Raw genomic sequence first — 25,617 nt, 5'->3', positions numbered from 1 at the left:
ATAATTATTAAAAAGGAGATCCAGGTACAGACATTTGAAATGTCGGTCGCCTTTGGATAACCTTGAAATTGACAGAAATTTAAGGTTGGACTGTATTGTGCTTTCAAAGGATATTAAATACGCAGAAATAGTTTTTCGCAGTTATTCACCTGGACCGCGTCCCGTTGCTCTCACCGCATTGAAAGTAAGAAATGTTATCAGTACGGGTGGTATAAAATCACAAACAATCGTGTTTGAATGATTGATATTCACCCCACGCCGTCACATGATACAGCGATTGAAGCGTACCGTATTTCCCGTTAGCAACACAACTCATGTGATCAGGGCCACGTTCCTCAAAGCGATCTTAGCACTAAGGTGATCGTAAGTCCCATACTTTAACAGAGGCTTACGATCATCGCCGCGCTAAGACCGCTTTGAGGAACGGGACCAGACCGACTAAAGGGAAAAACTTAGGTGTATTCAAAAACATACAAATGTGTATGCTATTTGTCTACTCTGCACACTAAAATATCGACTGGCAGGGTTTTGAGTATATTTTAATATACTATACTATATACAAATACTATTTACTTAGTTGAGTCGGAGTATTCACAAAACGACGGTGCGCAATCCAGAAAATCGTCGTTTTCTGAATATACTATGACTTCTTCTCGCTTTGGTCGACTATGGCTAGAGGAATGTTTCGGGAGGATAACAACGCATTTTGTTGCAGGGGGCACGGGTGGCCCAGTCTTCTAAGGCGCCGCGATTCGCTGTGCAGAGTTGCGTCCCTTGGGCACGCCAGAAACCTATGATTGCGGGTTCGAATCCCGGTTTGACCCGATTATGTTTCTAGGTTTGTCAGCACCATACACGTGCTCGTGGGTTTCACCGAAGTGGTAAACGTCTGAGACCTGCATCACTTCGGGCTTTCCTCCCACATTAAGCTGACACGCCGTGATATAACTGGAATACTGTTAAAAGCGGCGTTAAGCCAAACTCACTCACTCACTCACTCATTTTGTTGCATGAAAATTCATTGATACACTTTGCGCTTAAGTGAGCAATCAGGAACATCAATAATCGAATTTAAAAAGCATATTAGTCGCTTTATGGCTGAAATAATGCCGATGAGACGTTAAATTTAAACTCACTCACTCACTCATATTAGACCATAGTTACTAACATTAGTTTAATATTTGGTTTTGTATTGTTCATTATCCTAAACAGTTACGTTTTATAAAGAAAAATTAGTTTTATTCTTATTTTTAGCGTCAGATTATTTGAGTAATTACGATATGCACTGGTCGAGACGGGGTTTTTCTCTGCACGTGGGTTTGCAAATCTACCATCATGTAGATTGCGACACGATTGTGTTCCCGTTTATCAACCTCATCAATAGTATATATTTCTCTCCTAACTAACAACTACGGCGGCCTGTTGACATTGGAACCATTCTCAATCTAGATTATCAGCAGATTAACCTTTGTTATGGTGACAACATTTATCATTTGACATCACATTTAACGTTTAGAGTTTTCAGCTTGATCGGGGCAGAATATGTCGCCTTCTGGCCCAAACTATGAATTTGAATCAGTAACATTCGTGGGCTCTGCGGTTATTGGTGGTATAAGAATTAACGTTTGACGATATGGACCCATGTTGGTTGACTACTGAAGGTGTATCTGTTTTGTGAAATAAGGGGTTGACATTGAAGGTAAGTTCAAAAACAGGAATTACACACAATACGAACTGACATTTATTGTTTCATGACTATCAAAATAACTTCATATACAAAGGAGTGTCACCAAAGTTGCTGTTATCAGGATAGGCATACGGGCATGTTAACATACTTTCATTGAATACGAATTGTAAACGGGGTTTGTTTGATAAGGTACATTTTACCATCATTCAATATTTTCGAAATAGTAGTCTTTAATACGTCATGTATTAGTGACAACGATCACCTTTCACCAACACCTGGTATCATTACTGTTTGGTAGTGATTGATTAACACGTGCTCATGATATGGTCGGAATCGCAAAATCAACTGTGTTTCGTGCAGTGTGAGGGTGCACGGGTGGCCCAGTCGTCTAAGGCGCCACGATTCGCTGTGCAGAGTTGCGTCCCTTGGGCACGCCAGAAATCTACGATTGCGGGTTTGAATCCCGGTTTGCCCAAATTATGTTTCTAGGTTTGTCAGCACCATACCCGTGCTCCTGGGTTTCACATAAGTGGTAAACGTCTGAAACCTGCATCACTTCGGGCTTTCCTCCCACATTTAGCTGACACGCCGTGATATAACTGGAATACTGTTAAAAGCAGCGTTAAACCAAACTCACTCACTCACTCGTGCAGGGTGAGATTTTCTGAAAATAATGAATCCCGGTTCGCCCCGATTATGTTTCTAGGTCTGTCACCACCGTACCAGTGCTCAAGGGTTTCACTGAAGTGGTAAACTTTTGAGACCTACATCATTTCGAGCTTTCCTCCCACATGAAATTTGCATTTGATCAAAACATTACAAACGTTAATATCAAAATGTTACGAGGCTGGAAACAGGTCCAAAACACAGCTATGATACCCGTATCAAATACATCACATGACAAACATGGTGTACTGGTTACCTATCTGAACGGGGAGACAAACATGATGTACTGGTTACCTATCTGAACGGGGAGACAAACATGGTGTACTGGTTACCTATCTGAACGGGGAGACAAACATGGTGTACTGGTTACCTATCTGAACGGGGAGACAAACATGATGTACTGGTTACCTATCTGAACGGGGAGACAAACATGATGTACTGGTTACCTATCTGAACGGGGAGACAAACATGATGTACTGGTTACCTATCTGAACGGGGAGACAAACATGATGTACTGGTTACCTATCTGAACGGGGAGACAAACATGATGTACTGGTTACCTATCTGAACGGGGAGACAAACATGGTGTTACTGGGGACCTATCGTGGCCAAGCATCCCATGGAAGAAAAGATATTGCGTTATTGTGTTCGATCCCGACGGGGCTTAAACATAGGGTCCTGTTGAGAACTTCTACCGTGGTAACCCCAGGTGTTTGAATACACCTGTGAATAAAGCATGACGGTTAAATACACATAGTAGTTTATTTGCTATTTGTAATGTTTTTCATGTCTCCTTCTGCACGTCCGTCTACTTGAGATCGTTCCGATAACACAACGCCGACAAGGCAGGTAAAAACAACACCTGTAGGTATTAATTCATCAGAGAAACGTAACGGTATATTCGGCCGGATGTTATGATGATCACGTTCTAGTCATATCGGCTCGTGGCTAGCCGTTTGTGTGTTTGTGTTTTTGTGTGTGTGTGGTTTTTTTTAACTTATAATTAAGTCATATACAGTCATATTAGGGATATTCTTACCTCACAGTCCAGCAATATCATGACGGCATACAGTGTAAATGGGCAGTACACGTCGTACCCACGTGGGAACTGAACCCCGGTCTCAGGATTGACGAACAATCGCTAAACCAGGGGGCTACGCTCCAACCCCGTCATCTCATGCATCTCATCTATCCGCATATACTACAATCCTTATCCGTGACTAATCGATCCTGTTACCCAACACAAGTGAGTGATCACATCAGTACCTATTGGAGAATTTGTGTCTGTGTGTCGGGATCTGTGTGTCGGGATCTGTGTGTGTGTGTGTGTGTGTGTGTGTGTGTGTGTGTGTGTGTGTGTGTGTGTGTGTGTCTGTCTGTCTGTCTGTCTGTCTGTCTGTCTGTCTGTCTGTGTCGGTGTCTGTGTGTCAGTGTCTGTCTCTGTGTCGGTGTGTCGGTGTCTGTCTCTGTGTCGGTGTGTTGTCGGTTTCTGTGTGTCAGGGTGTGGCGGTGCGTCACACAAACATATATATTCCAGGTACATGACGATCGCCTGTAAAGAAATCGAGTCCAGGCCACACAATAAAGTGTTGAATATTCTGACACCGTCTCGATACGATGAAGCGCAATCAACCAAGTCGCCGTGTCGGACCACCTTTTCAATTGAATCTCTTTACTCCGTTGTCGGTAATGCTGTACATGATGGAGTCATGGCTGGGGGCACCAGGGGCGCGGGGAGGGGGTGTCAAAGCATGAAGGACAGGTAACACATTGTGACCACCCGATACTCAGTTGGGTCGGCTCTTAACACAGTCACGTGATACTATATAGATCGATCAACGCATTTTAAAGAGGGTGTAGAGGGCACGGGTGGCCCAGTCGTCTAAGGCGCCGCGATTACCCATGCAGAGTTGCGGACCTTAGGCACGCCAGAAACCTATGATTGTGTTTCTAGGTTTGCCAACACCTTACCCGTGCTCGTGGGTTTCACCGAAGTGGTAAACGTCTGAGACCTGCATCACTCTGGGCTTTCCTCTAAAATTAAGCTGACACACCGTGATATAACTGGAATACTGTTAAAAGCGGCGTTAAACCCAACTCACTCACATACACCAAAATGGAGTAAGTTATTGCTTTACGTCGCTGTATAAAGACCTTCTGTTAATAACATTGAGTGGACAGACAAAGCAATGGCTGGTAGCACGAACAACGACACATTCTGCTGGGTAGCCTACACACGTCAGATAATAAATAGCTGGAAATAACGTAAATAAGTCAATAAACCACAGAAAGGTACAAAAACGAAACACTGTTGACATAAACACGTTAGGTTGAGTTGTTCCCTTCGGATTTCAAAATATTTTTTAGATATTTATTTTAAAAACGACTGCCTCCAGTCTGCATACAGATATGCCACTTATCTTAGACCTCAATCTATACACTTTAACAAATGTACACAAATGACGTCAAACGCGGACGATCTTAGTTCACTTTTGAAGTACGTTATAGGTTATAACAGCAAAACTCAATTTCCGTAATGGATGAAACTAACACGTATGTGATATCAAATACCCCGTTATTTGCCGCATGGTCATTGCGAACTAGAGATATTCAGACTCTTTCCATTCACTTCGCAAACCCCGCGCAGTCCAGGATACGGACTCCCATCGTGACGACCCCTAAAGTAAGACAGTATGAGATTTTTTTAAATTCACAAATAAGTTGTGGTAATAGTTTTTAAATTTTACTTTTTAGAAATAACGTTGCCCTGTATTGACATACATATGTATCCCTGAAGTGAAAGACTGACAGGCTAGTTGTACGTATATCTGAGCTTATCCCCCCTACCCATAATCCTGTTGGGATTTATGGAGCTCAAGTGGTTGTAAATAAGTCTACATTTTCAAAAGGTTGTATTTCTTTCATTCGATGCTGGCTAATACGCTAAAAAGCCTCTCCACGGGGCTCTCCCACAACGCAGTAAAATCTGAAAGACGTATGTGAGATAGTTGAGTTTAACGTCGCTTTGAAACGTCTCAGTTGGGCACCAGCTAAAGAAAGTACTAGTATTCATTTGAAAATTGGATTTGACCAATAAACATCCGTTATCAGAACGATAGTAGGCTGTTTACAGTCGCCGAAACACTGCAGACTTAAGCTCCTAAACACAACTATGGTGACCGAGTTGAATACATTATCATCGAATAACCATTTCTTGGTTGTTTCGGGGGCACCGGTGGCCCAGTCGTCTAAGGCGCCGCGATTCGTTGTGCAGAGTTGCGTCCCTTGGGTACGCCAGAAACCTATGATTGTGGGTTCGAATCCCGGTTCGCCCCGATTATGTTTCTAGGTTTGTTAGCACCATACCCGTGCTCGTGGGTTTCACCGAAGTGGTAAACGTCTGAGACCTGCATGCCTTCTGGCTTTCCTCCCACATTAAGCTGACACGCCGTGATATAACTGGAATACTGTTAAAAGCGGCGCTAAACTCAACTCACTCACTCTTGTTTATTTCATTTTAGCCACCATCAAACATGGGTGTATGCTTCTTTTGTCCGACGAATTTGTTCACCTGTCTGTATATCAACAATCCATATACCCTACGCTTTCTTTAGTTCCAGACCACCTGACAGTCCAGTTATGAATTACCGTATTCGACGTAATAAGCGCCCCGCTCTAATAAGCGCCCACGGCGATATTAGTTAATATATTGGCTAGTGAACAATCCAAATTAGCACCCCTTCCGATTGATCAATGTACACAAGATTTATTTATTCGTGTATAATACGCACTCGTGTGTTATATGCACAGTTAATTATGGGCAATTAAACTCTGGAAAAATATATCTGTCGTATATAAACATTTTAGGCTGTCAGCATAAACAACAAAATTTACGACAAGATAGACACAATTTTTATGGATAACAACTTCTTTAATACTGTAAAAAAGCGACGTTTCGGTATAGATCCTTATACCGTTGTCAAGCAAGACTTGAATTAAAGAAGTTGTTATCCATAAAAATTGTGTCTATCTTGTCATCCGTCAACTTCTAAGTAATGCCTATCAAACAAGTTCACGAAATTTATGTCGTTTTCTGTTGTTTTTTAACCAAAATATTATTCTAAGAGAGACCCATATTTCTAATTTTGAGAGCGCCCTGGGCGCATATTACCTCGAATACGGTATGTCATTCAAAACTCACTCCATTATCGGTCCTGTGACTATGTGTTTCACACAGGTTATGTTTTGTATTGTGTTAATCTGTTCTACGTGTTTGGTTATTCCAGGCTTCTGCCACTCCCAGGAACCATGCCCCAGGCGACCAACAGAAGTCTCCTGCGGGACAAGTACAGCTGCCCCATGGGCCAGGGCACGGTGTACTCCGCTCTCCTCGACATCAGCGCCACCACGCGGGAAAGAGCGGCGAAGGCAAACGAAGGGGAGATAAAACGGTTACAAAAATTAACACGGTTCATCGACAAGGGTTGCAGAACTGCTGAAAGCACCCAGTCTCGCGTCATAGACAGGATGTCCAAGCACTTAAAAGAACTTCAGGCTTTCAAGAAAGTCGTGCAGGATGATTACAAAATTTCGAAATTTCAGACACTCCGAAACTCTGATCCCGATCTGGTCCCAACTCGGCGTCTCACCGTAGAGACGCGGTATTATCACTCGGGGTTCGATATGAAATCTCTCAAACCAGAAATTACTCGGAAGATGAAGTTGATGGATCCTGAGAGGAAGAGGAGAAAGATGAAGCAGCAAATACTGGAAGCGAGCAGGCGAGAGACGAGCATGTTATCCAAGACTCACCTCACGACGTCCGCCATGTTGAATAACCTCCGGGCCAGGCGTTGTCAAGAGGACCTAGATTTTGATAACCTTCCTATAATATGTAAATGAATCTGGTGTATGTTATTGCCATAAACTCGGTTTATTCGAACCCCAGGACGCAGTTCTTGGATTAAACGCCCCCAGACTCACCTCACGACGTCAACCATGTTGAATAACCTCCAATCTCATTAAAATCAAATTTTTGTTCCCGCTACCGCTAAACAAAGAACTTTGACCGACCAATGGAATGACCAATCAGAGGGAAGCTTTCTCGTGATTTACGGCACAAATTTCAAATTGGCGACTACGCTTCGAAACATATTTTGACAAATTCTCGATTACAAATTTGAAACCTGAACAAAAAAACATGCTGGAATGGCTAATAGATGGTCTAGATTGTATGGATTCAGTGGTTAAACCCGTAACTATCGTTCGGAATACCCGATGTTAAAGTTTTCGAGATTGCATGATTAGAAATCACATTCCGACTGTCACTTTCATAATCTGGTAAACGACGCACTCATTGGTCGGATGAAAGGTCGTTCTGACGTGCCCCCTAATGGAATGTCTTCAAATGTTTGTTTAGCGGTAGCGAGAACTAAGGTCTGAATTCAATGAGAAGGAATAACCTCCTACTCCGGGCAAGGCGTTTTTGAGGGGACCTAGACTTTGATAATCTTCCAATGACATAAACTCGGTTTATACGAACCTCAGAACGCAGTTCCTGGATCAGGCGTTTCATACGAATAGACGTTTCTGTGTACAGATTGTTATCATACAGATTGGTGAACTTTGTAATATGAAGGAAGACAAAAAAATCTATAGCTACTCCGGGCCAGTTGTTGTTGAGGGGACCTAGACTTTGAAAATTTGCCAATGCCATAAACTCGGTTTATACGAACCCCAGAACGCTGTTCCTGGATCAGGCGTTTCATACGAATATACGATTCCGTGTACAGATTGTTATCATACAGATAGGTGAACTTTGTAATATTGAGGCAGACAAAAAATCTATAGATATTAATTAACAACTTCTTTACTTTACTTAAACAGCGACGGTTTTGTATGGATCTTTGTTCCGTTGCCACGCAATGCTATTTGACAGTATGAGGATCTATACCGAAACGTCTCTATTACAGTATAATAAAGTTGGTATCCATAAATCTTTTGTCTACTTTCTCATATGTCAACTTCTAAGAAATGCCTTTCAAACAATTCAACTTTGGGATGTATTTATACAACCAAGATGTACGTACGTTTGCATTTGGAACGTGATTATCACAATATGGTGATATTGTGTCACTCTTGATCATCGCACAGTTTGTCGATACAATATATTCATAATACATCATAAATACCACCTGAAACTCATAATGGTAATGATAATCAATGTAGAGAATAAATAATGTGCAGATGGCCGAAACAATGTTCATATCACATCTCGCAGACAGCGAACACAGTGGTTTTTTTTGGTTTTTGTTTTGCTGTACGTCCCATGAAGATCCGGGGTGGAATAGGTCATCAGAAACCCATGCTTGTCGTAAATAGCGACTAACGGGATCGGGTGGTCAGGCTTGGCTGATGCATGTCATCGTATCCCAGTTGCGAGGATCGATGCTTATGACGTCAGTCAATGGATTGTCTGGTCCAGAGTCGATTATTTACAGACTGACGTCATATACCGGGAATATTGCTGAGAGCGACGTTAAACAAAAAATAAACAAACCACATGGCCACTGTTAGCCCTCTTCGACCATGGTTAGATGCGGTGAGGTAAAATGGGTTTTAACGTCGCATTCAAGATAATTGCACTTATATGGATGGTGGTGTTGACTTTAACTCGGATGAAATGACTGCCAGTATCCTTGATTCACCCATTACCGCAGACGAAATTTATGATTATATTTATATATTACAAAACACGAAGGCACCTGGCGAGCAGAATTAAATTCCGGATTTTTGTAAACATTCCATGGATGTATTGGTACCAAATACTGAATTGTTCTTTAACATATTATTTGATTCCTCTCATTGTCCAGATATTTTGAATACCAGTATCATATTAAGATTGTTTAATATGGAAATCACTAAAGATTCAAACAACAGAGGCATATCTGTTTTAAGCACTTTTAGTAAGCTGTACCCATCCATACTCAGAGTGAGTGAGTGAGTGAGTGAGTGGATGGGTGGGTGGGTGGGTGGGTGAGTGAGTCAGTCAGTCAGTGAGTCAGTGAGTCAGTGAGTGAGTTTGGTGTAACGCCGCTTTTAACAGTATTCCAGTTATATCGTGCGTGTCAGCTTCATGTGGGAGGAAATCCAGAAGGGATGCAGAACTCAGACGTTTACCACTTCGGTGAAACCCACGAGCACAGGTATGGTGATGACAAACCTAGAAACATAATCGGGGCGATCCGGGAATCGAACCCACAATCATAGGTTCCCGACGTGTCCGAGGGACGCAACTCTGCACAGCGAATCGCGGCGCCACCCGTGCCCCATTTTGTTTTGTTTTATCACGGCGGGGGACACAAGAAATGGGCTTCACACATAGTAGCCATGTCGGGAATCGAACAAGGGTATTCGGCGTGACGATCGAACGATTTATCCACTAGGCTACCGGACCGCCCCCCTGTTTTAAGGAACGGTTGTAGCACAATCGATAACATATTTATATTATATAGAGAATCTCTCCCGAGTGTCAAGTGATATCAAATATATCAACACCAGTCGATAAAAGTGGAAAAACAACGAGACTTGCCGAAGAGGTTTTTTCAGCTTTAATCGACGAGTGTTTATATGTTTGATAGCAAAAGACACGAGGGTGAGATTTTATTTATCATCCAACATTATGCTTCCAACCTTTTCAGCATTGTCTAAAGTTTAAAAAATACTGCTAACAGCTTCAGTGGCAGAGCCATTAATGATGTCATTTGATTGTGACGTCATGGTAACCAATAACGCCACAATGGTCTGCAAAGCATTGTGATGCAATTTCATTGCAGCGATATCTCCAATGTAGATATCGCTTGATATCACTCAAGTGATATCTCCCGTGGGAGCCAGTTTTGGATGATAAAGTCTCTTATTCAACGCTTCCTGTCAAGAAGTGGGATAAACTGTATGGAATATTTGTTGATTTTAGAAAATCATCAGATCTTGTCCATGGCTCAATTATGGTTTATGTTAAAGCGTAAGGGCATTTCCCCCGTAATGTTGAATGCACTCAAATCCAACGTCGTGTTAGAGACAATAATTGACTCAGACTTATTCAACTGCCCACTTGTCCTAAGGCAAGGATGTGTGCTTAGCCCATTACTATTTTCACTTTTTAAATAGCCTACGAAGTTGAGTCGTCATGTGTACCTGGTATACAATTACATCCTGATCTGATAGAGTACAACTGTTTCTCCTATTATTCGTCGATGATATTGTACTTTTTGCCGTCACTGTTTATGGTGAGTGTGTGTGTGTGTGTGTGGGGGGGGGGGGGGGGGGGGGGGGGGGGTGTGTGTGTGTGTGTGTGTGTGTGTGGTGAGTGAGTATGGTTTTACGCCGCTTTTATTTATCTGTAAAACTAGACAAAACTAAAAATGTTGCATTAAAAAATGGTGGCGTGTTATCAAAGCATGAAAAATGGTATTTCAATGACGTACAACTTGAATGTGTCACGTTTTATAAATATCTTGGGGGGAGGGGGTATTTTCAAGATCACTGCCATGGACTCCTCACGTAGCAAAAACATACTTTCTGGTGTTGTTAGATCTAAACACATATTCAAGCCATATCCACAGGAGTTATTTCTAAAAATATTTCATAATAAAATTAGCCCAATTTTATTGTCAGGTTCAGATATTGGAGGCGTTGAAAACCGTGAAGAAATCGAAACTGTTCATATGTTTGCATGCAAGTGCTTTTTGTGTATAAAGAAATAATCAATAAACCATATGCATGAAGTTAGAGGTGAGTGTACAAAGTACCAAGTGTATTCACTTGTAAGAGGGCTATCAAATACTGGTGCAACATTAGTAATATGCCGTGATCGGTAGGTCAGGCTCGCTGACTTGGCTGATGCATGTCATCGTATCCCAATTGCGTGGATCGATGCTCATGATATCAATCTTACAGACAGACTTACCTCCCTTGACATACGGGTGTGTTTCAAATTCAGAGAGGAATCTAATTTGAAAAAAATTAACTTTGTGGTGTAGATATACATCAAGAAGAACATCCAGCACTATGGGAATATCTGTAGAAGCATGGAGAGCTCGGGTCGGCATGTTTGTGCACCCTAGAGGTCACAGGCAAGTAGAAAAGATTTTACCCTACACCCCTGTATCAGACTGGACGGGGGGCACAATAATGGCGTACAGGATTTTGTTGTGTACAACTGCTCTTGTCACAATATGGACTGTGGGATCGATCACTGCATCATCTATGGAATATGCGATGTCTACATTGGATTTTGTGCCGCCAACGTGTTTCAAAGGTGGTGAGATATGTATGAATGTACAGGACAAGGCAACCTTGTTTACAGAACTATAACTGGACAGTATCCACGAAGTTAGGAGACACCCGTTTGTTTCACTGCTACTGGTTGCCGGTGACATAGAATCGAACCCGGGACCTACTGGTGGGGACTTCGCAGGATTGGAATCAGCCATTATAAATCAGATTAAGGAATCTGAAGACAGACTACCAAGAGACATACGATCGTTAAGAGAAGAAGTTCATTCGATCAAGGCAGAGGTATGTGAACTGAGAACAGAAGTCAGTGTGAATAGAGAAGAACAGGCTATTCTCAGACTAGATATTGAGGAAGTATCCAACAAAGTAGATGAACTGTATTACTGGTCTGACAGTATTAGTGACCTAGAGTCTAGAGAAGAACATCAGGAAAGACAGAGCAGACGAAATAATTTGATTGTATATGGGGTACCAGAAGGAAGAGAAGAATCTTATAAAGTGTGCAAGGAAAAGATACTAGACATGTTTAATAGAGCCAGAAATAAGAATCCTACATATGAGGAACTTGCTGATAGAGACATAGAACGTGTACACAGGATATCCAGCAAAACAACAAATAAACCCCGCCCTCTGATAGTGAAAATGGCACACTGGGATGATAAAATCCAAACACTTGGATTCAGGGATACCCTGTGAGAAATGGGATATGGTGTGGCTAATGACCTAACATATTTCCATCGACAAGAGCTAGGCAGTTTACGACGTGATAACCCAGATAAGAGGGTTTTTTGATAAAGGCGGCAAACTTGTCGAGGATGTGAAGAAGGATGGTGAGATGAGAGACAGCAAAGGGACACCAGAGAGAACTACAGCACACAGACGGGAGAGAAGGGACTGCCAGGACATCAGAACATCACCCTCACAAGGACATAGGCGGGGAGGTTCACACACAGGACCAAGACTTCTGAATTCTCGCTCTAAGGCCTGGGACAGGAGAGCAACCTGCTAGGGGTGCGACGAGACCGAGCGTGATTGTAGGACGCCTCATGTAGATACCACAGATGATGTCGATGATTGTAAATTTGAGAACAGAACATTTGTTTTCTGGAATGTATCAGTACTTAATTCGAAATTAACTGATCAGGACTTCACCGATTATTTAAACTCATTTGACTTCATCGGCATAACAGAAACATGGATGAAAGATATAGACATAAGTCTGATATTTCCAGGATTCAAGCTATGGATCAAACAAGCTGAAAAGGTTTCCAGCTTTGGTTTCTGGTGGTATTGTCATATTAGTTAGACCACAACTTGTTAAATATGTAAAATGGTCTAAAGTTTACGACAGTGACATCTTCATGCTGTTTTGATAAAACCGTATTTGGCTTTAAAAAGGATTTGCTATATGCATGTTCACCCTGAATGTTCGACTTGGTACACAAACCCTTTGAGGTAATGCAAAAATGGCATTCATATATTACAAGATGACTTACTTGATATACTAGCACATTGTGATGACGTTTATTTGATGATTGGGGGATACTAAATATACATATTATGAGTGGAAGGTGCGGGTCAGACGCCGGGGTAGAAGATTTTACTTTTATAGGAGACCAGGGTGCGAGTGTGGTGGATTATGTTATTGCCTCGCCCGAGTTGTTTTATATGTGTCATAGCTTTGACAAACCGTCTCGAGCCGAGGCATCACACCTTCCTGTCACGACTAGTTTACGTACGCTTCTAGTAAGTGACCCTATAGCACGCAATACACGTAACAATGCTTCCTTCAAATTTGTATCGGTTGAAAAGAAGGCTGAACAGTTTAGAATAAACCTTATTTCTGGGACTGCCCGTGATTTACTGGAGAAGGCTGTAGATGTAGCATTTGTTAACGTTGAAGAAAGTATTGGGTATATTACTGAAGCTGTTATTATTGCTGCATCTGATCTGAAGCAAATGAATAAGGGCTGTAAATATGATCAACAATGGTTTGATAGCGAATGCAAGCTACTTAAAAAGGAACGATGTAGACGTTTAAATAATTTCAGAAAGAATAAGGGCAGAGGATCACTAACCGACTATAATAGTGTAAGAAATCAGTACAATTATATTTGAAAGGAAAAAAAGACAGAATATTTCGAACAAAAACAGAAACTGTTGGAATCAAGCATAGATAATTCTAAAACATTTTGGTCAGCCAATAAACCAAATGGATTTTGCAAAAATGACATTGATATTCAAGCCTGGTTTGAGCATTTCCAGGAACTGTTTTCAATTCCATTTAGCCATGACGATAACAATTTATTTGACATGGAATTCAACGAAGATTAAGTTGACAGTGTAACAGATGATATTCTTGAATGTCCAATATCTTAAGAGGAAAATATTGACAGCATATCAAATCTTCAAGATAATAAGGCATCTGGAAATGATAATGTGATATCAGATTTTTAAAAACATTCCTCAGATAGTTTTATACCATATTTGGAACTCATTTTTAATATCCTTTTAGAGAGATCATATTTTCCAGATAATTGGACAGTTGGCATTATTGTTCTCCCTCACAATCAGGGCGCAACCAGCGATGTTAATAATTATAGAGGCATAACTCTCCTAAGTACATTCAGTAAAATATTTACTTCAATATATACTAAGAGACTTGTTTTCTGGGCGGATTCTTTGGATAAAATAAGTGAGTCAAAAGCATGTTTTAGAAAAGGAAACTCCACCACTGACAATGCTTTTATCCTATATTTTATAATTCAGAGATATCTATCAGTGAAACGAGGGAAGCTATATGCTGTATTCGTAGATTTTGCAAAAGCTTTTGACTCTGTGAAAAGAGATAACTTTTGGTCACTCTTTCAAAGACATGGGCTAAGTAGCAAAATTGGAAAGTTATTAGGCTCTCTATATAAAAATGTGCAGGTGTGTGTCCGGAACAATGGCGCTGATACTTTTGTAAGTAGCATGGGTGTCCGACAAAGGTGTATATCAAGTCCCCTCTTATTTTCCTTTTTCATAAATGATTTAGCATATCAAATCCAAAAACATTGCACTGAAGGAACATAACTTCACCCCGAAACTATTAAATTCTGCTTCTTTTCGCTGACAGATATAGTTATGTTCTCGAGCACAATACCTGGCTTGCAAAAGCAAATACATGTATGAGAGAGTTATTGTGACGGGTCAAAACTTACTGTGAATATGGATAAAACCAAACTTGTAGTTTTTAAAAATGGTGGTAACATATCCAGAAAAGAAAAATGGCTTTACAGAGGGAATCCTGTAGAAGTTGTTCCATTTTATAAATACTTAGGCTTGTGTTATACAAGTAGATTAACTTTGTTAAGGAATGCACATAACATTTCAATGCAAGCCAAGAAACTTTTTGTAGGCATATTAAAAAGTCTTAGAGTTCTGGACAATATTACATATGATGTTTATTGTAAAATATTTGATACAAAAATAAGCCCGATTCTATTGTATGGATCAGAAATTTGGGGCCTAAAACATTTGGATGTTATTGAGAAAAAACATTTATATGCATGTAAAAGGTTCTTGGGGGTAAAATCTAGCACAGAAAACGCAAGGGTATGTGGTGAATGCAGACGGTTTCCCATGTATATCAATAGTTATTTAAAGGTTATTAAATACTGGGTCAGGCTATTAAATATGCCATCTTCAAGATACCCGAGAAAATGTTATAATATGATGCTTCTCTACGACAGCCATGGGAAACAAAATTGGGCATCAAAAGTTAAAAACATGTTATACGAATGTGGATGTGGTTATATTTGGTTACAGCAACATGTAGATATTTCTTCACAACATTTCTTCTCCCGTTTGACACAGACTTAAACAGATATGTACATTCAAAAATGGCATGGTTCTTTGTCCAGTTCTAGAAAAGCAAATTACTACACTACATTTAAGACTACTATTATTCTAGAACCTTATCTAGTAAGTGTAAATTTACATCAGTTTAGAACAGCTCTTTCTCGATTTCGTTGTGGCTCTCAAGATCTATTTATTAAAACAGGCAGATATGAAGGTATTGCAAGAGAACATAGACTTTGTAGGATTTGTAAAACTGATTGTATTGAAGATGAATATCACTTTTTATGTGTCTGTCCACTGTATAGAGATTTAAGAGCAAAATATCTAAATAACTATTTCTACTTCCACCCAAACGGTAAAACATTTTGTAAATTAATGACTTGTGATTGTACAGAAACTATTAGAAATTTGTCAATGTTCATTTATCATGCAATGAAACTAAGAAAATGTATGAATTTGTAACACGCCCCAGACAATGTACTATAGGCCTTTGGCCTCATAAGTACCATGAATAAAGATTGATTGATTGATATCAATCACTGGATTGTCTGGTTCAGACTCGATTTTTTTACAGACCGTCGTCATGTAGCTGGAATATTGCTGAGTGCGGCGTTTAACAACAAACAAACAAAACAAGTAATGTGCCACAATCCGGATTTTTTAGGACATGCTATAATTTATTGTTATTAAATTGTGAAATTGGAAAAACATTCAATTTTCTTTGGGATTTGGCTATATTTGGAAGCAGCAGTGTGTAAATAATGTTTCAAACTCTTTTGTCGGAATTTCATTTTAGACTTGAGTGTTCATATGAACAGGATTGACATGAGCCTTGGCATCAAGCTCTAATTTGCTGTCATATATTCAATTCATATTTAGGGGTTGCACTTGATCAGTTGAGATGCTGCTGACACCAGCTAAGAATTGAGACTGGCACATATAATACAGCTCCTAAAGCAGACAGATTGTGTTTAATCTGCAAACGTGAATATATCGAGGCTGAATATCTTTTTTATTCTAGTATGCAATGTATATGATAATATGAGATATAAGTACATACCTCAGACATTCTATGTTAATCAATTCCAACATAATTTTAATATGTTAATGTTTTCAGTGAAAGTACCTACCCTTCAAGACTTAGTCACTTGTGTCTATAGAGCTCTGCGCCTTAGATCGTCATTTATACATATATGGTTAGTTTGTCCTATTGTACGGAAGCCTTTTAGGGCCAATTGTTTTTTTAGGTTTTTTTCGATACTATCTTGAAATTTCAAGATACTAAGTTGAACTTTCAAGATAGTATCTTGTATTCCAAGATAGTATCTTGAAATTTCAACTTAGAGTCTTGAAATTTCAACTTAGAATCTTGAAATTTCAACTTCTTGAAATTGAAGTATAGTATCTTGAAACTTCAACTTAGTTTCTTGAAATTTCCACTAAGTATCTTGAAATTTCAAGATAGTATCGAAAAAAATATTAAAAAACACATGGCCCTAAAAAGCTTCCGTACTATTGTGTGAATATACCGTTTTCATTTTTGTAGTCACTTTGGTGTAGCATTGGCCTATGGCCTACACTAGCCACTGAATAAATAAAATAGTTCATATATGACACCACATGTCCATGCTTCTGCGACCCTTGAAGATTCCGGGGTAGAATAGGTCGTCAGCAACCCATGCTTGCCGTAAAAAGTCGACTAACGGAATCGGGTGGTCAGGCTCGCTGACTTGGTTGATACATGTCATCGGTCCCAATTGCGTGGATCGATGCTCATGATATTAATCACTGGATTGTCTGGTCCAGACTCAATTATTTTCAGACCGCCGTCATATAGCTGGAATATTGCTGAGTGCGGCGTTAAACAACAAACCAACCAACCAACCATGTTTCTGCGCTACTGCTTGAAAGTGCATAGAGTAATATAGCGTCGTCCATGCACACGACCATTCACTAGTCAGGACTAGTGATGATTTTATAGCGCTAGCCTATTGAGATACCATGTCGCAGTTAAAAATGGATACCCCACTCAGACACAGGGTACTGGCTCAGATACGACGAGTCATTATCATATCCCTTTAATTTTGAGTGCCAAGCAGGGAAACAACAAGTATCATCTTTTAACGTCTTTTGATTCGACACGGTCGGGCATCGACCCACCAACGTTTAGCTCCCGAGGCAGACGCTCAATCCACTGCAATACAAAGGTATAGCAGGGCGTATATTTACCTTATTCCAAGTATGCTGCCGTTGGGTTGTTTGATTCAGCGGCGTAAACCCATACTCACTCACTACCAGGTTGACCATGCTTGTCGTAAGAGGCGACTAACGGGATCGGTTGGTCAGGCTCGTTGACTTGGTTGATGCATATCATCGTATCCCAACTGTGTTGATGGATGCTCATGATGTCAATCACTGGACTGTCTGGTCCAGACTCGATTATTTACAGACCGCCGTCATATAGCTGGAATATTGCTGAGTGCGGCGTTAAACAAGCGATCGAGTATCCATACAACAAGAGGAAGGTGGCGCAAGTTTTATGCCTTTCCCACCTGGGCGAAATCCGTGAACATGGGTATTGTGCTGCTAAACATAAAAACATAGTCACGGTGAAGGTGAGATGAGGTGAGGTGAGGTGGTCAGCTGTAGGCCTATGTTATATATACTGCTCAACAGCAGTTAAGTGTGTGAGTTGGTTTGAACGCTGCTTTAACATATTCCAGTTATATCACGGCGTGTCATGTGCAGATCTCAGACGTTTTATACTTTGGTGAAAACCACGAGCACGAAAATGGCCCTCGGCCAAAATATTTCTTTTATAGCTGACTCAGTATAAACGATAAAATACCACAAAGCTCAAGCTGAAACTCAGGAACGTCAGTCCATCAGCAGATTCATCCATCCAGAGATGAACGGATCGCGAATATCCGGTGAAACAGATTCCATGTGTCATAAAAGGCGTACTGAAAAATCAGTGATAACACAAAATGTTCGGGAATACGGTGACGTGAAGTGAAATGGGTTTAACGTCGCGTCCAAGATTATTGCACTTATATACCGACGTGCATGTACGTGTGTGTATGTGTGTGGCTTCTTGTATGCCGATTCATAGTGCAAACTCACTGAGATACCATGCCGCAGTTTAACATGAATACCCCACTCAGACTTAGTATACTGTCTCCGAGCCGACCAGTCCTTGTTTTAGCCCCTTAATGCCAAGGGCCAGACAGGGTCACAACAAGAACCATCTCTTAACGTCTTTTGGTATACGGGCTCTACGGGCGGACGCTCTACCGCTAGACCACGGAGGCGTACGGGAATATGGTAAGCATGCCCTGACCTACCGGTAGCACCCACACTCCCTCAATAGCATAAATAATGTATGCGTTTGCTGACTCACACCACACAGTCCTTCTTCTGCCAAGCGACAGCTGCATATAGAATAATCAGATAATCAGGTGATGGAATAGAAATCCAGTCACAAGATATCGCATGTACTGAAAAGACACAACAGAATTATAGTAATAGATTTATTAGGTTGATTATCAAGTCATACAGCATGAAGTATTTAATTATGCACCAAAATAACAATTTATTCAACAAATGAAATAACTATGCAACAGAACTTCGTCTCTCACCAATGGACCTAAGTTTTTGCTTCACGCTTCCAGGGAAGGTAAACCTTTGCGTTTCCCTTTGTTCATGGGAGTTTAGTTCGACCTTAATCTTTGCCAGTTTGAGCAGCTTCTGAAACACCCGTGTGACACTGCTGTTGTCCTTGCCACAGGCCTCAACGTATTTGGTTTTCCATTCTTTCTTGGCAAAAAGTTCTGCACCAGTTTGCCCCGTGATTCTTTTATTATCCTCAATGTCAGTCTTGTTTCCTACCAAAAGGATCGGAACTTTCCTCTTCCCCTTGATACGAAGGATATCCTCCCTGATCATGGCTGTTGTCTCAAACGAGCATTCATCTTCCAAAGAGAATACAAGAATAAATGCATCACCCGACTCAATTGCAAACCTTCTTCTTGCCCCAAAGCAGTATCCACCCGGAGTGTCCACGATCTCGAGGGAGACTTGGCGTCCTTCCTTACCGATCAAAGTTGTCTGTTGTTCCAGCTCGATGGTGAACCAGTGTAACTCAATGAACTTCTGGTGCAGGAACTGGGAGATGATGGTGCTCTTCCCAACTCTGGGAGCACCCAGGACAACGACCTTGAAGGTTTTGTTGGAATGAGCAGCTGTCATTGCCGAGACTATACCTACAAAGCGTTCTTGTACTATTATAGAACTACCAGGAGCTTCTGTTCCGAGTCCAGGAACCAAACTAATCGAATGGATTCTTCTACAGAGATAACGTTGCATAGTGTGTTGTCGGCTTTTATAGGGAGCTTTTACAGTTGAAGCATGGAGGCCATCGGAGAGGATTGTGATTTGTCACACCTCCAACTGTGCTGACGTTCTTTCTCCACCAATGGGCAACGCTTGAGACAGTCCGTGCGCAACTAGTTCGTCACTCCTTTCCAATTTTCGCCACGTTTGACCATCTGTGTCCGCGGTGTTGTCCTGTCTGACATCAGTAATATCTGGTTGATCCCATAGCAACCAGCTACCATCGATACAATAACACCAAGGGGAAGGTGATGTTTACTTCAACCTATCTCAAAAAATTTCCATCTTGTGCATTTTCACGTTTCAGCACCTCTTCAATTACCATCCAGAGTTCAAACGAATTTCTAAATAACAAGGAGCCATGGGTGAACTTTGAATGAGGACCCCCATGTCGAAAATATAAAGGGAAATGCTAGAAAAAATGCTTTTTGCACGTTTAAAAAAAAGGACAAACGTTTTTACAGACTGTTGCTTTTGATCTAACTATTTGTGGTTTGAAATATACTGAACCGCAAAAGAAACGTCACCCCAAGTAACATTGCATGAAAAGTTGTCAGTTAAATATGCCCCCAATTCCTAAACAACTAGGAGCCATGGATGAACTTTGAATGAGGACCCCCATGTCGAAAATATAAAGGGAAATGCTAGAAAAAATGCTTTTTGCACGTTTAAAAAAAAGGACAAACGTTTTTACAGACTGTTGCTTTTGATCTAACTATTTGTGGTTTGAAATATACTGAACCGCAAAAGAAACGTCACCCCAAGTAACATTGCATGAAAAGTTGTCAGTTAAATATGCCCCCAATTCCTAAACAACTAGGAGCCATGGATGAACTTTGAATGAGGACCCCCATGTCGAAAATATAAACGGAAATGCTAGAAAAAAATGCATCTTGCCCATTAAGGAAAAAGGACAAACATTTTTGCAGACTGTTGCTATTGATCTAACTATCTGTGGTTTAAAATATACTGAACCGCAAAAGAAACGTCACCCCAAGTAACATTGCATGAAAAGTTGTCAGTTAGATATCTGGGTGATTTTATCAAAGTTTCTAAAATTTAACATTACATTGTCCGGAGAAATGAAATTTGATGATAAAAAAACAAAGCAAACGACAATAAAACCGATCGCCCAAACGCATCACGGCAACGGCCATGGTAACCCTATGCACGTGCGTTCCGAGCAAACTGAAATGCGCATGCGTTCCTCCATTTCTCCCCCTATACAAATCCCCCCGGATCGGATAACATTCATTCGTTATTAAATTGCTACCATATGCCAAAATTGACACGAAATCAGCGAGACCAAGCCCTTGGATGATTGCAAGCTGGACAAACTGCCCGGCAAGTAGCCAATGCATTTCAAGTCCACGTAAGGACCATATACAGGCTCCAGACCACCAACACTACTGATGGCCGACCACGCAGTGGAAGACCAAGGTCACCACCTGACTTCAGGATCGTCAGATTGTGCGACAGCATCTTCAAGATCGCTTTGTTACTGCTGCAGAAACTGTTCGACAGACCATGGGGACACCAGCGACACATGACGATCAGACACCTCCACTGTCACAGGCCACACCGAGGACCAATTCTGACACCACGTCTCGCTGGAACCGCCTTCAGTGGGGAACACAGCATTTGCGTCACTAGCAGTGGAGAAGAGTCCTCTTCTGAGACGAGAGCCGTTACTGTATCTCAAAAGCAGAGAGAGACAGAGAGAGAGAGAGAGAGAGAGAGACATCGTGGGGAACGTCATTCGAATGCTTGTGTTGTTGAAAGAGACTCGTGGGGTGGTCCTAGACTAACATTTAGTCTCTGAAATCTTATATTACACAATATCCTTCTTAACTCTAAAAATAAAATGAAAATTCCCTATGCTAGCTTGTGCTGGCTAGACTTCCTTTTGCATTTCTAGATTATTTGTTTTTCATCAAATAAATATATTCCACGGTCATGGTGCAGGAATAGGGTGGTCCGAGCATCATGATGTGAGGTGGAATTGGTCTTGCACAGAGGGTCGGCCCATTGGTCTTCCAGTAACGGTCAAGTCTTAAAACCGCACGCCGTACCTCATTTGGCATGTCGCCGCAACCACGAATTTCAGCATGATAACGCCCATGCCCACCCTGCGAGAGCAACAAGAGACTTCCTCCAGCAGAATGGCATCAGAACCATGCAGTGGTCTGCCCTCAGTCCCGATTGAAATCCTATTGAGCAACTGTGGGACGAGATTCAAAGACGACTGAATGGCGTCCGACAATGGCTGACAACTGCAGCTGAACTGCGTCAGGCGTTCCTCAGAGTGTGAGCTCAAGAGCCTATTGCTTTCATCAACCGCTTCATCCATTCCATATATCGACGTTGCATGGCAGTCTTCAATGCACATGCGGACTCAAGAAATTCTGCCATTTTCTCAGAGACTAGTGTTGTGTTTCATTTTAAGAACATTTGACGCTTTAATTTCAACCTTGATTATCAGTTTTGCCAAGTTTCATCTTTTTAATATGTCACAAAGTATGTTTACAGTGTTTGGACAAATAAGGTTTCTTCTGTGGTCTTCCAGAACATCGGTCCAGGGACAGACAATGGTGTCACAGCAGCTCGGTACTTTGATCAAGTCTTGAGATCACACGCCATACCTCATTTGGCATGTCGCCGCAACCACGAGTTTCAGCATGATAACGCCCGTGCGGGAGCAACAAGAGACTTCCTCCAGCAGAATGGCATCAGAACCATGCAGTGGTCTGCCCTCAGTCCCGATTGAAATCCTATTGAGCAACTGTGGGACGAGATTCAAAGACGACTGAATGGCGTCCGAATAATGGCTGACAACTGCAGCTGAACTGCGTCAGGCGTTCCTCAGAGTGTGAGCTCAAGTGCCTATTGCTTTCATCAACCGCCTCATCCATTCCATGTATCGACGTTGCACGGCAGTCACCAATGCACATGCAGACTCAAGAGATACTAACTTGTGATGCCATTTTCTCAGAGACTGCTGTTGTGTTTCATTTTAAGAACATTTGACCCTTTAATTTTAACCTTGATGATCAGTTTTGCCAAGTTTCATCTTTTTAACATGTCACAAAGTATGTTTACAGTGTTTGGACAAATAAGGTTTCTTATATATCTATCCATGGTGACGTTTCTTTTGCGGTTCAGAATATTCTAGTCACAGGAAGTCCAATCGACAAATTTACATTAGAAAAAATCGAACGAAAACAGCAAGTTCAGATTTAGAACAGTGAGGGAAGTTTGAAATAGACTATAGATATATCCGCATTTGACTCCGTAATAATAATACTCATTGTTCTCGGTACCTTAGGTTTGGTACCTCCCAGTCTGTTGACTGGCATTGGGAGAGTACCCGGGTTTGCTACCAGGATTACAGCCCTTCTGACAACCTGGGCAATGCAGAAGGCTGCAGTGTTGGGGAGTATTCACATTCTCCGAAAAGGTCTGGGTGAGTTTGACCAGGCAACGCTTCCTGGGAGAAGTCCCATTCGCTGTCAGGGCTGCGTGTTTTGGGGGCAAGGGCCTTGAGCTGATGATGAGCCTAACCAGCCTGACCTGGTTACTGATCACCCAAACCTTCCTTTGCTGCATTTCTGTATTTTAATCTGTACATCATCATCATCATCATCATCATCATCACCATTACATCATCATAATCATCATCATAATAATAATTATGTCCCATGATGCATTTTGCATTACACTTGCATAGACATACATGTAGCCATGGTACACGACACTGAGTCTGTAGTAGGAAATGTATACAAGTACTTTTCACTTGAAAGAGAAACTATTTAGTAGTTTTGATAGGATGTATCACCCAACTACCGAACCGAATTACCCGGACTTTCATACCAACAAGTCTACTGTTTGATAAATATAACAAAGAATGTAGAGGTTGTCCAAAGACCCATCCAGGACTTTATTAACATATGGAAATGAATAGTTTTCATAGACTGGTTGGAACAACAGCTACTGCCCGGTCCGAACAACCCAGCTGTCACTGTCATGGAGACCCCCAGTGATCATAACCTCCGGGAACCAGATACTGTCGTGCCAACCATGAGTAATCTGAAGACCATGCAGTAATATCTGACGTCTTGCAATGTCCACTTCAGACCATCTGAAATGAAAGTTCAACTCATGGAGAAAATTCGCCTGAATAAGAAACCAGTAAACTATAAAGACGGTCAAGTTATCTTACGTACGCCAGTCAGACGTTGTGGGCTCAACCCTATTTATCCTATCTGGGCAAACTGTTAAGGGTTCATGGCTAAGACATAAAGCAACATTCAAACTTACACATGTCAAAGGCTTGATCAACTCAGGCTTTGCTAGAATTACACCAGCAAAAGGCTGAAAATCACGTTTTGAGTGAGTGAGTGAGTTGGGTTTAACGTCGCTTTAAAAAGTATTCCAGTTATATCGCAGCGTGACAGCTTAATGTGGGAGGAACGCCCGAAGTGATGCAGGTCTCAGACGTTTACCACTTCGGTGAAACCCACGAGCACGGGTATGGTGCTGACAAACCTAGAAACATGATCGGGGCGAACCGGGAATCGAACCCACAATGATAGGTTTCTGGTGTGCCCAAGGGACTCAACTCTGGACAGCGAATCGCGGCGCCTTAGACGACTGGGCCACCGGTACCCCCCACGTTTTGACATAGTACGTCATTTTCGCCAAGGTGACGGAGCAGATGTCAACCTATGTTGCACTAGTTATCACACCATTTAATGATATTCCTGATTCAGATTCATAACAATCAGCAGTGCAGGTGTGTCGGAGCCGTGTTATAAACTAAAAACACTCTCTACGTGATTCATTCGTTTAATTGAACGAGCAAAACGATGGTTAAACAATAATCAACGACACTACTAATTGAGTGAGTGAGTGAGTTGGGTTTAACGCCGCTTTTAGCAATATTCCAGCAATGTCACGGCGTGTCATCTTAATGTGATAGGAAAGCCCAGAGTGATGCAAAGAGTGATGCAAAAGGCTGAAAATCACGTTTTGAGTTAGTGAGTGAGTTGGGTTTAACGCCGCTTTTAACAGTATTCTAGTTATATCGCAGCGTGACAGCTTAATGTGGGAGGAACGCCCGAAGTGATGCAGGTCTCAGACGTTTACCACTTCGGATTAAACCCACGAGCATGGGTATGGTGCTGATAAAACCTAGAAACATATTCGGCACGAACCGGGATTCGAACCCACAATCATAGGTTCTGGCGTGCCTAAGGTGCAACTCTGCACAGGTAATCGCGGCACTTTAGACGACTGGGCCACCCGTGCCCAGAAATGGGCTTCACACATTGTACCCATGTCGGGAATCGAACCCGGGTCCATAGCGTGACGAGGGAACGCTTTAACCACTAGGATACCCGACCGCCCCCAATTCCTAAACAACAAGGAGCCATGGATGAACTTTGAAAGAGGACCCCCATGTCGAAAATATAAACGGAAATGCTAGAAAAAAAGATTTTTCCCCCTTTAAAAAAAGGACAAACCTTTTTACAGACTGTTGCTATTGATCTAACTATCTGTGGTTTATAATATACTGAACCGCAAAAGAAACGTCACCCCAAGTAACATTGCATGAAAAGTTGTCACTTTAACATCTTGGTAATTTTTATCAAAGTTTCTAAATTTTAACATTACCTTGTCCGGGAAAATGACATTTGATGATAAAATAACAAAGCAAATGACAATAAAACCGA

At 41.4% G+C, this 25,617-nt stretch overlaps 2 protein-coding genes across 2 annotated transcripts; one reads left to right on the top strand and one right to left on the bottom strand.

The window, feature by feature from the left end:
• Nucleotides 1–6,661: 6,661 nt before the first annotated feature.
• On the top strand, nucleotides 6,662–7,255 carry LOC139470696 (uncharacterized). Its single transcript, XM_071252938.1, has one exon. It carries the CDS (start codon nucleotides 6,662–6,664, stop codon nucleotides 7,253–7,255), a length of 594 nt encoding a protein of 197 aa, XP_071109039.1.
• An 11,850-nt stretch (nucleotides 7,256–19,105) lies between these two features.
• Nucleotides 19,106–19,741, bottom strand: LOC139470796 (ras-related protein Rap-2b-like). The gene has a single exon (XM_071253087.1). It carries the CDS (start codon nucleotides 19,739–19,741, stop codon nucleotides 19,106–19,108), a length of 636 nt encoding a protein of 211 aa, XP_071109188.1.
• Between the last annotated feature and the right edge of the window lie 5,876 nt (nucleotides 19,742–25,617).

This window comes from Haliotis cracherodii, unplaced genomic scaffold (assembly GCF_022045235.1).
Source record: "Haliotis cracherodii isolate W230 unplaced genomic scaffold, xgHalCrac1.p SCAF_21, whole genome shotgun sequence".
NCBI lineage: Eukaryota > Metazoa > Mollusca > Gastropoda > Lepetellida > Haliotidae > Haliotis > Haliotis cracherodii.
Note: the sequence above shows the minus strand (reverse complement) of the source record. Positions and strands in the feature narration are given on the sequence as shown.

Bases quoted from the DNA above. Each gene is read 5' to 3' on its own strand.
- LOC139470796 (XM_071253087.1), bottom strand. From the start codon at position 19,741: ATGACAGCTGCTCATTCCAACAAAACCTTCAAGGTCGTTGTCCTGGGT.
- LOC139470696 (XM_071252938.1), top strand. From the start codon at position 6,662: ATGCCCCAGGCGACCAACAGAAGTCTCCTGCGGGACAAGTACAGCTGC.